At 48.2% G+C, this 15,958-nt stretch overlaps 1 protein-coding gene and 2 pseudogenes across 2 annotated transcripts; 1 reads left to right on the top strand and 2 right to left on the bottom strand.

Annotated features, from left to right (window-relative positions):
• Nucleotides 1-582: 582 nt before the first annotated feature.
• Nucleotides 583-5,213, top strand: LOC147988402 (disease resistance protein RPM1-like). 2 transcript variants are annotated; one of them, XM_087544150.1, is made up of 4 exons: nucleotides 583-887; nucleotides 1,280-1,403; nucleotides 1,634-4,798; nucleotides 5,119-5,213. In XM_087544150.1, exon 3 carries the CDS (start codon nucleotides 1,998-2,000, stop codon nucleotides 4,776-4,778), a length of 2,781 nt encoding a protein of 926 aa, XP_087400276.1. In that variant the 5' UTR covers nucleotides 583-887; nucleotides 1,280-1,403; nucleotides 1,634-1,997; the 3' UTR covers nucleotides 4,779-4,798; nucleotides 5,119-5,213. The 2 variants fall into 2 exon arrangements, with proteins under 2 accessions (XP_087400276.1, XP_087400272.1); XM_087544146.1 differs by lacking the exon at nucleotides 5,119-5,213 and having other exon boundaries at nucleotides 1,634-5,074.
• Nucleotides 5,214-7,828: 2,615 nt separating this feature from the next.
• LOC147988401 (putative F-box/kelch-repeat protein At3g22730) lies at nucleotides 7,829-9,023 on the bottom strand (annotated as a pseudogene).
• A 3,945-nt stretch (nucleotides 9,024-12,968) lies between these two features.
• On the bottom strand, nucleotides 12,969-13,799 carry LOC125532530 (1-deoxy-D-xylulose-5-phosphate synthase 1, chloroplastic pseudogene; annotated as a pseudogene).
• Nucleotides 13,800-15,958: the final 2,159 nt, after the last annotated feature.

Genomic DNA, 15,958 nt, shown 5'->3' with positions numbered 1-15,958 from the left:
CGACGCGGAGCCGGGGAAGACGCGGTAATTGATGCACACTCGGAGAGGAGTACGAGGGTTCACTGGTTCGGCTGCGCTGCCGTCACCGCAGAATAACAGGGGGTGTGAGTGAGTGGAGGAATGGCCTGGCCAGCTGTAGCAGTGGAATTACTGATGAGTGGTGATTGTTTTGCAGGGAGGACAGTGATAATGAACAACGAGTGTTCCCTCACTCAGCCTCACTTTTCACTCACACCCTGACTGTTGCAGTGGAATTATTGATGATGAAATAGTTGAAGCTGCGGAGGGAGTTGTTATTGGTTGTCTGCCCTCCCTCAACTATCCATGACTCAAGATACATCCGCTCGACATGAACAGGTTAATTAGGGCCACTTGTTTCTCACTAATTCCTGTACAATGAGCTGGCGATTTAGATAGATCTGACTGCAGCGTGTGCTACTTTTCTTTGATTAATTAATTGCATCTCTGATGATGTAACGTACGAGCAGCTGAGAGAGAGAGAGTTTGAGAAGGTAATCACTATATAATTAGTGTAAGTTTGCCACTGGTCCGTGTAAATTGAGCTTAGCCTGTGCTTGTCTGACGACATGTGCTACTTTTCATTGATCACTATTAAGTTTTGTTGGCACCATTCATAGGCAGCAGTAGACCACGCGCTCTCCATCAGTTATTGAGCTCTCTGACGCCCAGCTCACTCCCACTCTATTATTGAAGTGCCTTCTGGTTCGTCGCGTCTTTCCCCTTCTCATCCTCCATCGATCCAGCCACCACCCACCGATGGCTGCCGTCTCCAAACCCAACTCCTCGCCGCCGCCAGAGGAGAAGTAGCAGAGCACACACAGCTGTCAGATTCATGCTGCGAATCGAGGAAGACGAAGAGGCCGATGGTTAGTCAAATCCATTCTTTTACTCCCCTCAGGATTGCAACCTGATGTTTTACTCAGCGAATCAAGCAGCAGATTTGATTCCTGCAGGATTGGATGTTTCATTTCAGTCGCTTTTGCTCCGTAAAGGTTTATGTTGAGATATGCTCTTTTTTCTTGGAAAAAGTTGTGATATATTCCAGATTCAGAGTTGGGGAGAAAATGGTGAAAATATGCTGTAGGTTTATGTGCTTGTAACTGTTTTGATTGACTCCAGACAGATGAGATCTGAATGTTAGTAGTATAATTGTCCTCTCTCATAAGCTTAAGAAAAAAAGGTTAAATTTCCTTTTTGTTATGCAACACCCAGGTCGGGATATCTCATTTTGGAGTCATGGTGTGTGGTTGTCTTGCAGGCACATGAATTTTCAGCACCTGGGAGATTGAGCAAGCAGGACCAACCAGCTTAATTACTTGTTCCCTGCTTGGGTCGTGTGCAAATCGAACCAGGCGCGTTGTCCAGAAGGCTCTACTGTACAGGTTTGGTTCTCCCCTTCTTCCAGGTGATGTGTGTGCTTGTTTTGTGGTGAGGGTGAGAGAGCAGAAAGGGTGAGTTGAGATTTGGCTGAGACTAGACTAGACTGCTGCTTGATGCCACCGCAGAGTGGGAGAGATAGATAATGAGGAGAGATCGATGCTGCACTGCTGCTCTACTTGTTTCGCTGATGATGTTATTGTCCCTGATACTCTTGTTTCTACTGATTCTACAGGTTAATTCTTCAAATTGGTCGGACCCTTCCCCGGACCCTGCGCAAGCGGGAGCTACATGCACCAGGCTGCCCTTTTAGCCAAATGAGCCATCCACGTGTGTGGAGTCCATCTCGTCTGACGACAAGTTGGAAACAATATTTTGTTTGAAGAGAGGCAGAGAGAGGTTTGATGGTTATATGGAATCAATAAAATAAAATGTAGGTGTGTGAGATCTGCTGAGTTAGTTGGACTGCACAAAGAAATAAGTGGGACGACCTTTGGATGTTGGTACTTGAATGAGAGTTTGGTGAGTGAGATATGGTGACTTGATTGGAGTTGCTTTCAGCAAACATCATCTGATAAAAAAGAAACCTCAACAACAACATGGCGGAGGCTGTTGTCGGGCAGCTGGTGGTCACGCTGGGGGGTGCCCTGGCAAAAGAGGCGGCGGTCTTTGGTGGGACTCTGCTTTGCAAGGAAGCTGCCGTCTTGAGGGGCCTCTTTGGCAAGATACACCAGTCCAAGGCAGAGATGGAGAGCATGCAAGCCTACCTGCAGGAGGCAGAGCGGTTCAAGGACACCGACAAGACCACCGCCATATTCGTCAGCGAGATCAGGCGCCTTGCCTTCCAGATCGAGGACGTCGTCGACGAGTTTACCTACAAGTTGGAGGACTGCAAGCACGGAGGGTTCGCCGGCAAAATGAAGAAGAGGCTCAAGCATATCAAAACCTGGCGCCGCTTGGCGGCCAAGCTCCAAGAAATCGAAGCCCGACTGCAGGATGCCAACCGGAGGAAGAGGGATTATGCCATCACCGACAGATCTGCTTCTGGTGCTAGATCGATGACCCAAGGTCAAGCTTTGCACTTCACCAGGGATGAGGACCTTGTGGGGATCGAGGAGAACAAGGAGAGGTTGATACGGTGGCTGACCGGCGGTGGTGATGGTCTGGAGAAGAGCAGTAGAAAAATCACCACAGTATGGGGGATGCCTGGTGTTGGTAAAACCACTCTAGTTGCTCATGTGTACAACACAGTGAAAGTGGATTTCGATGCCGCGGCATGGGTGACTGTGTCAGAAACTTACCGTATTGAGGATCTGCTGAAGAAGATCATCATCCAGTTCGGCATCGCGGTCGACGTCGCCAACGTTGAGATGAGAGGCCTGGCAGAGTCCATCCACAACTACCTTCAAGGTAAAAAGTATATCTTGGTACTGGATGATGTTTGGGCTGAGCGCTTGTGGTCGGAAATAAGGGATGTCTTCCCAACATTTGATTGTACCGGCCGAGTTGTTATGACATCAAGAAAGCAGGCAGTGTTGGCAACTACGGAGTCTGCATGTGCAATACACTTGGAACCTCTACAAGAACATCACTCCTGGCTCTTATTCTGCAAAAGAGCCTTTGGGAATGTTGATGACAAAGAGTGCCCACTGGAGTTGCAGGAATTGGCTCAGAAATTCACAGCAAAGTGTCAAGGCTTGCCTATTGCCGTTGCTTGCATTGGTCGCCTACTCTCCTGCAGACCTCCAACTTCCGCTGAATGGGAGAATGTGTACGGCGTTTTGGATTCACAGTTGGTGAAAGATGTGATCCCTGATGCTCATATGATCCTAAAGGTAAGCTTGGAAGACCTACCCTACGATTTGAAGAATTGTTTTCTACACTGTGCATTGTCCCCGGAAGATTATGTATTAAAGAGGAGGAAGACAATGAGGCTCTGGATCGCCGCGGGGTTTATCAGGGAAAAAGATGAGAGCCAAACATTGGAGGAAGTGGCAGAGGGATACTTGGCTGAGCTTGTGAACCGAAGCCTACTGCAGGTAGTGAAGAGGAATCATTTCGGACGACTGAAACACTGTCGGATGCATGACGTCATACGCCTTCTTGCCCTCAACAAAGCCAAGGAGGAATGCTTTGGTAAAATTTATGATGGCTCTGCTACTGTAGCATTCTCTGTTGAGGGTGCACGCCGCATATCGGTCCAGGGGGAAAACCTCGAACAATTGAGCCGCTCTGGCGCAACACAGCTCCGTGCGCTCCATGTATTTGAGAGATATATTGATATTGATTTGCTGAAGCCTATCCTAACATCTTTGAGTTTGTTGTCGACGTTGGATCTACAAGGCACTCGTATCAAAATGCTGCCGAGTGAGGTATTCGATTTGTTTAATCTGCGTTATTTGGGTCTTAGAGATACCGAGATTGAAAGCCTGCCTGAAGCAGTGGGGAGGTTACAAAACTTGGAAGTCTTGGATGCTTGGAAGTCTAAGCTGACATATTTACCAAATAATGTTGTAAAACTTCACAACTTGAGATACCTGTACGCGTATAATGCTGGTGCATTAGAGGCATTCGAAATTGGAACTGTAGGTGGGGTCAAGGTGCCTAATGGCATACAACACTTGACAGGACTGCGGGCTCTTCAGTCCGTCAAAGCCACTCCGGAGGTCCTGCGTGAAGTTGGAGCTCTGACGGAGCTAAGAACATTCGATGTCTGCGACGTGAGAAGTGAACACTCTGCTGACTTGAGCGATGCTATCACCAAAATGGGCCATCTTGTTCATCTCGAAATTAACACTAGAGCTGAGGATGAGGTGCTGCGGCTGGAAGAGCTATATTTACCTCCAACCCTTTCTTGGCTTACTTTAGCAGGGCAGCTGGAAAAAAGATTGATGCCTCAGCTTTTCTCTTCTTGGTCACACCTTAATAGCCTCACTCGGTTGCACCTGGCATTCTCCAATATTGATGAGGGAACCTTTTCCTGTCTGTTCGTGTTACATGGTCTACGCTCTTTTGGTCTAGCGAAGGCTTTTGAAGGGAAGAGGTTGGATTTTACCGCAGGGTCATTTCCAAAACTTCGGTTTCTAGGCATAGGGGGCGCAACACAGCTCAACCAAGTTGGAATAGAGGAGGGCGCGATGCAAGACCTTGTCGAGCTATTGTTCATAGACTGCCCTGAGCTAAAGTTTCTTCCTGATGGCATCAAACACCTTGCAGCCCTTGAGAAATTGGCCTTGAGAGACACGTCAGAAGAGCTGATAGAGAAACTCCGGCATAATAGTGATTCAGATGAATGTAGCGAAGATTTAATGAAGATTAGCCACATAAGGAATATTACAGTTGAACTGACACAGAAAGGACTTGTAGAAAGGATCAAGTGATGTATCATTGCTGCTCCAAGGTTAGGATTTGCTGTTTCATCCTTCGTGCATATATTTTGAGTTAAATTAGCAATCGGTAGTTATTGGCTGACGCTAATTTTCTAGCGGTTTGTGAAGTAAGTTAATTAACGTGATTCCTTTCTCCATGTTGATGTATATCTTCTTCATATAGGGTAAAAACTACATAGCCTGTAACTCCTAGGACCGGTCATAGACAAAAATAAGTAACTGATCATGCAGTTTCCATTTTCCTTGTATTAATATATGTTATGTGTGCTTTCCACTACCCGGGGTTCTGTCCTGGGGACTTTTTTCAGAGTCCTAAATTGTTCTCTTGCAGTGGCGGAGCTAGACAAGATTTCCAAGGGCGGCGGGGGCAAAGGTTTTGTTTTCTCTAATCTAAGCTCTAAGCAGTTCCCAAAATATTCCTCCTGCTTTTTTTTATCAAAGCTTGGGGGGGGGGGGGGGGGGGGGCATGGCCCCTGCAGCAATGTGCATAGCTCCGCCTTGTTACTACTGCTCCATATAAGATGTGTATCGTGTTGTATCCTGCTTTCAATCGAAGACAAGTAAGAAGGTCAGCTGTGGGTCGGCTTCTTGAAGGCAAATATAGAGATACATTTCTGTGACCTAACGATTTCCTAGCTGCAAACAAGGAAAAATAACTATGAGCCAGCGGACCTGGCACTACGCAATCCTGAAGGGTAGAATATGGAGGCCGTGCAACAATGCCAATGCATGTGGTCTTCTTTCACATTATGCCGAGTGAAACGGGTATTCTGCTCATTGGTTAGTGGCAGTTTCTGTTGCCTAGCTACTTTCCTCAGCATTTCTGCATGCACGCCTGTACCTGGTGCGGCCAATTCTTCAGTAGTAGCAGCGGTTCTCCCATCTTTGCTGATCCATCTTTCTAGCTTTTCAGTTTGTGTATTGCCGTTGCCTCTTGTGATAATCTATATAAGTTGTAACCATTACTGAGCAATATACAAGTATGTGTTCCTTATTGTTCAGCAGGCATGATGAGCTCTGTTAATGAGAGCATGGCCATATGGTGCCAGAAACCCAATCTGGAATTATGTTGCTGTAAATTAAAGATTGCATTTGATGAAATCGTGAGCTCAAGTGTACCACACTAAGCAAATGATGCCAGGTCCTTCATATTGGATCTCCAACTAAGAATATAGTCCATCACCTATGCTAGCTGTAAATTTTTGTAATAGATTTGAAAGAGAGCAATCCAACATGGGCTGCCATTTCAGAACAATAAAGTGAAAGAAACCAAAATGCAATTTCTTAACTTCTGTAAACTTTGAATCCCTATATCCTAAATGCCTCTTCGAGCCTATATTCATGTGTTCTTCAATAGTTAAATTCAAACAGCATGTGCTAATATCATTAGGGGTGTAGGTACGTAAATAGCTTACTATTCGTATTTTTTGAAACCATAAGTGTCAATACAAATCCCAAGCACACTTTGATTTAGAGTACAAAAAGTCCTGCTGAAGCAATGTACGTACAGTGAAATGCTTATGTTGCAATTTTGGGGAAATAATCTACAACCAACAAACTGCAAGCAAACTACATTTCTACTAAACGTTTCAAAGTACACAAAGTTGATCTAGTTAATTTCAAAATAGTTCAGGTTATTTTTAGTAGTGATATATATATATCTCAGTTGTGTGAAAATAGATCTTACTGTATCTTAGTTGAGGGCCACCAGCGTGCTCCCCGCCACCCAGAGCGAGCGCCATGGCGAACAACCACAGCAACACTTACGCAGCGGCAGCCGGCACCTATGCGAGCTGCTGCCAGGCACCGTCCTCAGGGAGCGCGCACAGCGCTAGTAGCGACGTGAGGACTGGAGCGTGCACGAAGCCAGCAGCGATGGGAGCCAGCTGCCGCCAGGAACGCGATTTGCAGTTTCCGAAGCCGCCACCGTCCGCCCACCGCGTCCAGAAATCAGTGCAAGCGACTGCTGAGGTGGGGCATATATGAGGAGTCATGGCTCGCTGATAAGCCGGGAGAGGGAGGCCGAAGGACACGAGTAGGGAAGGGAGGGAGAGAAGGGATGGGGAGCCGGCGGTGTGGAGCACCAGCCTCACCCAAATCGGAAGGAAAATGTAGAAGGACGCGTACCCGGGCGCCACGAGTACACGCGAGCTGACCGAGGCCGAGACCAACCACCAAGACACTTACAGGGAGGGCCCGCCCCGCAGACTACACCCCCAAATCAACCAGGAGGCTCCCTGTCAAGGGAGCTTATAGTTTTAGAGTATGTAGGCAAATTGGCCATGCGTATTTTTTAATACTACCAAAAGTATTTAACCTCTCTTCTTTAGTACAAAACCTCGTCGAACACCCGGCCCGCGCCAGCACCTCTGGGCAAAGGGAGGAGAAAGGGGCCCCGCCGCGCCCAGCCGCGCAGGCTTCGACGCCTCTGTCGACGGCTGCGAGGGGAGGGAGGGGTGGTAGTTAGGGTTGCTGGCGGCGGCTAGGGTTTGCTCCTGAGCCGCCCGCGGGAGCAACAGGGGAGCGACCGGGCTTGGCACAAAGAATTCGTCGGTCCTTGTTTTTTCAACTTTATATTATTCAGTATTCAGTAAGACAGAAATATATTATGAATGTTCATGCTAGTGGTGAGAAATATTTTTGTAGAATAAAAACATTACTATCTTACTTTAGAAATACTAGGACCGGCACATAGTTAATAATGTATGCATATTTGTGTTTCAAAATTTCTGCGTATTTATCAGAAAAAAAATGTGTTTCGAAAAGAGAGAAAAAAGGTACATCTGCAAACAAATGTACGCAGCAGTATTATTGCAAATCAAGATGAAAGGATTCGAATGTACTACTATAAGGAGATACCAGAGCTACCTCATTGATATGTATACCATTACTATTCCTGATTTCGTATACGGGAATGATAGGAAATTGAAGGCAAAAGTACATGGATGTTGCTTGTGTATAATTCTGAAGGCAAAGTATATATATGCATGTGGACTGAGTATAGCTATTGATGAGAATCATGCGTGACTTCCATGACAAAATTAATATGGATCAAAAAAGGCATGTGGCACAAGGCTCTCCTTGAAAAGAAAGTGATGAGCCGATGTGTTGCTGTTGATAAACCCTATCTTCTCTACGCTCCACTTGTCAGTAAGATGGTATAGCGCCTAATTTTTCCATGTAGCATCCCACAAGAATGATGTTAGGGATACCGGTGCCCATTGTCCAACGAACACAGAATGGCGGCGGCAGTTGGATCCGGAAACGGTGTGACCAGCTCCGGTCGTCGTCGTAGTCCTCGAGCACCCAGAGCTCCATGAACTCGCCACAGAGTAGAGTGGTCGTTATGGCTAGCCCGCCGTGCAACTCCATGAGGCAGAGGTCGTGCAGGTAGGAGTATTGGCCCCTTGGCCACTCCGGGCACGATATTAGCCGGAATTCCTCGGACAGCGTGTCGAACGCCAAGATCTTGCCCGTGCTCGTGGCCTGAGGATGCGTCGTCCAATGAAGCTTGCCCCGATGGTAGAGGTGGCTGTGGACCTGGTTCTCGGAGCCGTAGGGATTGACGACTACGTTTCCGGGCACCGGTCCCAGCCGGCGAGGAGCCTCTGAGGACACGGTGGCGGCTGCGAAATTGAAAACATAGTGCGCGGCGGAGCCAGTGAAGAAGTCCATGTTGGTCATCAGGCTTTTCGGGCTTTGTGGTTCATTGGCCAGGACGAGAAACCGGTGCTCGCCGGACGGGCCATGGCGGTAGAAGCCGCAGAGCACCAGCAGGTTGCCGTGGCAAGCCGGCGGCATCAGGTCTAGCCATGTCCCCTGCCTGGTCACCGGGTTGCACGCGAAGAAGTAGGAGCAGCACTGGCCCGGAGGGAATCTGTGGAGCAGGAATAGCAGGAGCCCATCGCAGCAACCCACCAGCAAGTGAACATCACAATGCTCGGGATAATGGAGCTCCCGCTGGCACCCCGCCGGGCCGTCGTCGGCTCGGAGAGAGAGCGGGATTGTGTCGACACGATCTTGGTAAGCCCATTCAGATTCAGGTTCTCGTGACACGACGAGTAGCTCGGCTGGACGCCGCTCGGCGTGGGCTGCGAGGAACGAGGGGTCGGTGGTGATGCGGTGCCACGCCTTGCACACGGCTCGGGAGCGGAGCACAGAGGTACACGGTAGCCTGAGGAGGATCTCCGTTACCACATCGTCGTCTAGGGTTGCGTCCTCACCCGGCGCCGACATGGCGTTTTCTTTTACTTTTGTCGTTTTCGTGTCCAGACCACCCCTTTTATATATACTGCTTGTTAGGTAAATCTTGACCAAAGTCTACGTAAGTGAGAGCTCTGTTCGTGTAGGAGTCAGTTTGGGTGTTAATTTGGTTTCCTCGTGTCCAGGCTTGTTGTGTACGCGGAGTACTAGTCCGAGTAGAAGTTCTTTTTTATTTCTTGAAATTCAGTCCGAGTAGACACGGCTAAACTAGATGAGTATAAAAAAATTCATTACCCCTAGCCCATCACTTAAAAGCATTTAGATGAGTATAAAAAAATCATTTTATTAATCGGCTAATCTGGACCTAGCCGATCCCTTATATAGTCTTTAGGGCATCTTCAATGACAACCCGCAAAAAACCAAAAAACCTTCTGCATTCGTCCATGGACAGGGGTACCAGTTCGTGGACACGGATGCGGGAGGCAGCCATCCAATGCTAGCCGCATACATCTTAACAACAACTCCAACCAACTGGACGAAATTCATTCAAACAAGTCCGGATTTCATATAAACATGGCCTGATTTCATATAAACATATCAGATTTCATATAAACATGACGAATTTCATTACAAATACATCAAAGTTGGCCGAGGCGGTGTCTGGAGTATAATTAATACCTAATCTAAATGATCACCGGTGCCTTGTCCCCCTGTCCGATCATGAACCAAGAGAACAGAAGCTTCGCCTTTTCCAGCTCCGCCTCGGCGCTCACCAGCTCCGCCCCCATGACCTCCGCCTCTGGAGCCCCGGGAACTGAAGCTGCCCGCCTCCATGTAGCTGCCAAGCGACTAATTGGCCGAAGATGTTGAGCCCACCAAGCTTGGTGTCGACGGGAGGGAAGGAGCTGTGGCCTTCCCGGGACACAAGCGGAGGCGACCTACTATGCACTATTCTTCCTCGCTGCCGCCGATGCCCGCGGATGTTCCGGCTTCTTCGTCGTCGTGGCGCCGGGGCACGGTCTCGGCGATGTCCTCTTCGTCAGTGCCGAACAATTCCTCGCCCGCGTCGTCGCACTCCTTGCCGGTGGCCGCCACCTTCGTCACACGCTGCCGGTACTGCCAGTGGGCGAGGCGGATCTCCCTGGAGGGCCGATAGGACTCGAGCAGCGCCTCCTGCTCTGCCAGCTCTGTGTCCGACGTGACTACCTGCCGGAGGCGACCTGCTCCTCTACGTGCAGATGCTCCTGGAGGAGGTTGTGGTTGTAGTTGGCGTCGGCCTGCGCTTCCTGAAACTGCTCCTCCCGCTCCTCCCACACCATGTCCATATAATGGGATGGGCCTCGTCGATGGTGAGGGTGCAATGCACCGGCGAGAGTGGAGCGGAGGAGGAGGTGCCGCGGAGGAAGAGGGGGGGTGGTGTTGGCTCATCGGAGGAGGCGTCTTGCATTTGCATGTCCTTTCGCTGCCTACCAGCCTGCCAATCCGCAGCAATGGCTTCCCTGGCCTTCTTCTGCTCCGACATAAGCCTGTCCAGAGAGCTTTGGCAGCGGAAGGATACATGGCGGGGAGTGTTGTGGAGAGGGATGACTTTGACTATGGCCGGAGCACTGGGGCAGTGGTGAGCGGCAGACGGACGGACGGGTGGCGCCGGAGGAGACGCCTCGGCAACCACGTGCCATCTATGCGGGTGGCAGATTGACAGACGGACAGCCGTCGTATTGTTTGAACGCGCGACAGTGGCCTGCACCGGGAAGCGGCGCGGGCAGCGCTCTATCAGCCGGCACACCACTTCAATGCCGACGCTGACCAAAAACGCGCGGGAGGGGTGAGATGTTTTTTGTGGACTAGGGCGTTCAGAAACGGGTTTCGGATCGGTCTGGACTCTGGCAAACTTCCCCTACTTTTGTCCAGTTTGCGGGAGAAATCGCGGTCGGACCGCCCTGTGGACTGATACAGGCCCGCGTTGGATGGCTTTCACGGACGGACAGCGTGGTCCGGACCGTTGCGTGAGGTTTGCGGGTTGGCATTGGAGATGCCCTTAGAGAAGAATAATTTTTACTCTTCGCATCAGCCCGCGTTTATATAATAACTCTTCTGGCGCCGTTTCTCCAAAAAAAATCTCCACCCCTCCCACACCACACCGCATCGATGTCACCACCGCCCAAATCCAGCCCGCACGTCCCCACAGGCCTTCCTTGAGCCATCACACACCTCCATCCAACCTTCCAATCGACCGGCAAGACCCCAAAATGGCAGAATCCAACCGTTGGAGGTCGTCGCCACCGATTAGAAGTGTGGATCCACGCCCCGGCATACAACCCATCTAAGGCCGCCGTGGTGGCGCTCTTTCCTCCTGCTCCTTCACGGTCGACCTGCCGACACCATAGCCGAACAAGAAGTACCAGAACGTGCCGCAACAACCGTGGGGGATGTCCCTATGCAATGTAGTTTTAATCAAATTGGGCTATTGATGTTCAAATTTGTGTGAATATTTTTAAGAGCTAAATTTAAGAGTTTGGCTAGGAACCGCTTTTTTTTGCTACAAGAATATAAGGAGTTGAAGGATAAAGGGCTGTTTGATGAGCTAAATTTTAAAAGACCTTCCACACAGAGGAGGGGCACTAAGGCCCTCCTTGACGTTGTAAACATTATTTGAGTTTTAATAAAACTAGCCATGATGGCCTTTCTTTAAAAAAAGGGCCCTCCTTGAGGATGTTATGCATTCAGCCCATAGGTCGTGGCTAAAACGAGATGAAGCATCTTCCCTTCTTTGGCTATTTTTTTCTCTCCTGCTCATTTTGTTTTTTCATCTTCCTTTTCTTTCCCCCTAGCTTTTTTTTTCACTTTTTTAACCTTGTCTATTATTTCCCCCTTTTAACTATTTCTCTTTCTTTTCCTTTCTCATTTTCCCTTTCCTTTTTTTTGGGAAAAATGTGAACATGTGTCAGAAACTATATGAAGGTATATCCAAACGTACGTGAAAGAACCGTGTTTAAACCTACGATTTGTTTTATAGGAATATGTACAAATATTTTCCAATACATGAATGTTTTCTTATATCTACAGGAACCTTTTCCAAATATGATATTAATCTTCATTCCATATAATTGAACAATTATATTGAGGTATGTTAACATTTGTTTTTCACTTTTCATGTTGTATAAAAAAATTCTGTTACTTGATTAATTTTCTCTAGAAAATACCCACCAAAAACATGAAAAGGAGCGAACCAACCTGTGGTTGGATGGTTAGAGGGACTGTGGTATCTCCAGTCCACCAGGGTTCAGATCCTGGTGCTTGCATTTACTTCTGGATTTGTTTTAGGATTTCCGGCGATGCGCATCCTGGTACTATCAACTTGCTTTCAAGTACATACGGGATAATGGATTCTCGAGCGAATCATCCTACCCATACATGGCCAAGAGAAGTGCTTCGGGTTGCAAGTGGGACAAGACAGTAGCAGCAGAAACACGTATATTAGGCTTTTGGTGCGTCGACTCGACCGAGGATGCTCTTGAGGAAGCAGTAGCGAAGCGGCCCGTGGTTGTCCGTCTACAGGGTACGCCTGACCTATTTAACTACAAAGGAGGCATCATAGAGTGCGAAGCTCTACCTGAGGCTAGCGCAACTACATGGCATGCTGTCCTGATTGTCGGTTATGGTACGGATCCTGATGGCGTTAAGTATTGGCGCTTCAAGAACTCGTGGGGAAAGGACTGGGGCGAGGGGGGATTTGGGAGGATCCGTAGGCACGTTGCTAACGAGCGAGGTGCCTTGGGTATGTTTATGTATGGAGGACTATATCCAGTGATTGACTAACATCGGATGGCACATCTTGGTTAGACCTTTCTTTGTGAAATCCCACCTATTTTTTGTTGTAGCTCTAGATTTTGCTTCACTAGCAACTTGACCGGTGATCTTTGTTATGTTATTGTATGACATGCATGATTTTATATCTATTCCATGGTGAACTTCGTGCTAGGATGACAGGTTGCTACACATTTTGAACTTGTCTGGTTTGGTTTGTATTAAGAGGGACTGAGCCACGTGAGAGCCGAACCCGCCGATGGACTCTTCCTCAACGGTGATGATCACCTTGTGGGACTTGGCGAGGCTCCTGATGAGAGAGCGTGGTCCAACGGCTTGCCGTGGTCCAACAGCTTGCCGAAACCTGGCATCTGCGACGGTGACCCTCTGGTCGTGGCCATGCTGCTCCACCATGGCCACCACCACCATGCAGTACTGCACCGCGGACCCATAACCCAGCAGTGCTACCCTCTCACCCTCGATTATAGTCCTGCCTTTGCCGACTTGAATCCTCCGGTACAAATCTATTGACGCAGCTTTAGTGTACGTTGTACTAAAGCACATGTTGTACTAAAATTGCGTCAATTAATTTAGGATCTCGGAAGGAGTAGTTTGTTCCTTGAGTTATGTTGATTGATTGACTTATTATGAGCTTGATCCGAAAAATTAATGTACCTCGATGGCAGTGCCTTTGTTGTTTTCCGGGAACGGGACGCCAACAATGCCGTTGCCTCTCGGATAGCAGAAGCATGAGGGGCGGTCGTCAATGGCCACGGCAGTGGCGGCGATGTTCAACAACTCAGCCTCCATAGTGGGTGGGCCCGTCAGCGCCGGCGAGCCCCACCTTGTCCATGCCGAATCTCACCGGGAGCTTCTCGAGGTCCACTTCGTCCACCACCTGATTATACCTGCCATGACTACACGAGTTTTGCCTTCCAATTGATATACCGGAGATTATACGTATTCCTTTGTGCACATTAGATACCCGGGATACTTGCACATGGAATTTTGATAAGAGTGGAAGTTTTTCTATTTGGTCAGCTTATAATATGTTAGTGGACACGAAAGAAGAAGAGAGGCATGGCTGGATGGGACGGCAGGATCATCAAGCATGGACCGCGATGCAAAGCCATGGAAGCTTTTGTGGAAAACAACGGTTCCTAGTAAAATTCAGATGTTCTTGTGGCGTATAGCAAAACAATCTTTACCAACCGTATACGTCCGAGCACATAGGAAGATGTCCGCATCAAGTTCATGTGGGTTATATGAAGGACAAGACTCGTGGCGCCACTCCCTGCTAGAATGCTCAATGGTGAGATGTGTTTGGGCCCTAGTCAATGGAGATTTAGCCAAACATTTATGTGAGACGACCGAGCCAGATGCAGAGCAGTGGATATTCAGTATGATTGATATGTTATCTCATGCTGCTTTCACGAGGCTTGCAGTGACATTGTGGGCAGTTTGATGGGCAAGAAGAAAGTCCATACATGAGGAAGTCTATCAAATCCCATCAGCGACACATCAATTCATATGTCGTTTCATTGCTGACCTTGAGGTTCTTCCAGTAAGTCTTAACAAGCCCAGCCGAACGCACTGCAGCAACGGCAAAACCGAAAGCTCCTCCTCCAGGCTTCGCCAAGATACATGTAGATGCTGCCTTGGCCCGGTCATAGGAAAGAGGGGATGCAGCAACAGTCTGCCGCGATATTTCAGGAAATTATATAAGAAGCTCATCGTTGGTGGTAAATGGAAGACGGATGTGGCTACGCTCGAGGCGATCATGTGTCAGGAGGGCCTTTCTTTGGCCGAGGATTTGATGATCCACAACGTGGTTATTGCATTGGACTTTAAACAGGTTATCAATGACATAGAATGAATAGTAGATGTAACTATGGAGCTATCATTAGCAAGATTAGACAGAGAGCATCTTTATTAAATGGGTAAAATGCACTGGTGGTCATTGAACCTGTCGTGTACGCTCACTTTAGTCACTGTACTCAAGAATACGGGCAATACAGTCACTATATACACATTGCTATGACTATATGGACTGCCAGATCATATAGCTTCGTAGTCCTTCTAGTTGAACAGTCAAACAGTCCAGATGGTACAGCCCTTTCATTCCGCTACCAGATGGTATGCTGCTCAAATCGAAGACTAAGTTTCTGTTAAATGAGTTACATCAGCCATAATTATATATTGTAACTTCGCAACTACAATCGAAGTTATATGCTTCTAATTGCTTGTAAATTGGCATCAGCTATGTGGAGAGCTATTCCGGCCGGCCGTGTTTTATTAAAAAAGGGTATTCGGTGGGGCATCGGTAATGGCAAACAAGTTTGTATCCTCTCTAATCACTGGATCCCATCGACATCCCCGCAAGGTCTACATCCTCTTTTGCCTATCCCTGCAAATGCCAAGGTCAAGTGTCTAATTGATGATGAGGCTGGTGCTTGGAATGAAGAGTCAGTCAAAGCTTTTTTCAGGAATGATGTTGCTGAAAATATTCTGCGGATTCCTATTAGCAGACGGGGAGGTGGTGATTTTGCTAGCTGGCCATTTACAAAATCTGGGGATTTTTCAGTCCGCTTAGCATACAACATGGCTCGATCGGAGATTTTTCTGATCGACCACAGCAAGGCTGGGCATGGTCTCCCCTCAAACTTCGTGACTGAAGAAAAAGTGTTGTAAGTCAATTTGGGCAGTCAATGACCCAAACAAGATGAAGGTGGTGCTCTGGCGTTTCGCCCACGATTGTCTTTCCACGGGAGCTCAATTACAATGACGTCATGTGCTGGACATTGAGTCTTGCTCCTTCTGCGGCCGGCTCGAAACAATGGAGCGCGCCATGCTTTTCTGCATGCGTACAAGAGCGGTGTGGGATGCAATAAAAAACTGGACTAGAATTGTGTTACGGCGTTCTGAATTTAGAGACACCAAGATGTGGCTCTTTGATTTTCTATCAAGGTCTTCAGATCGCGATGCTATGGTTTCAGTTGTTACTATGTGGCATTTGTGGGAAGCTCGAAATGATGCTCGACACTCTCTGAAGCACCACCCATTCGCACTACAGTAGAGAAGATCCGAGAATATTCAAACTTAATCTCGAACACTTTTTCAGCTTTGAACCTGTCAAGAGGCCTGAGTTGACTTCACCCAAT

The sequence above is a fragment of the Triticum urartu genome, chromosome 1A (genome assembly GCF_056163025.1).
Source record: "Triticum urartu cultivar PI428250 chromosome 1A, HENAU_Tu73, whole genome shotgun sequence".
In the NCBI taxonomy this organism is placed as follows: domain Eukaryota; kingdom Viridiplantae; phylum Streptophyta; class Magnoliopsida; order Poales; family Poaceae; genus Triticum; species Triticum urartu.
The sequence above is the reverse complement of the archived record's forward strand: the minus strand, read 5'-3'. Positions and strand labels throughout refer to the sequence as shown.

What these genes read in the sequence shown, in the direction of transcription:
- LOC147988402 (XM_087544150.1), top strand. Translation starts at nt 1,998, where the DNA reads ATGGCGGAGGCTGTTGTCGGGCAGCTGGTGGTCACGCTGGGGGGTGCC.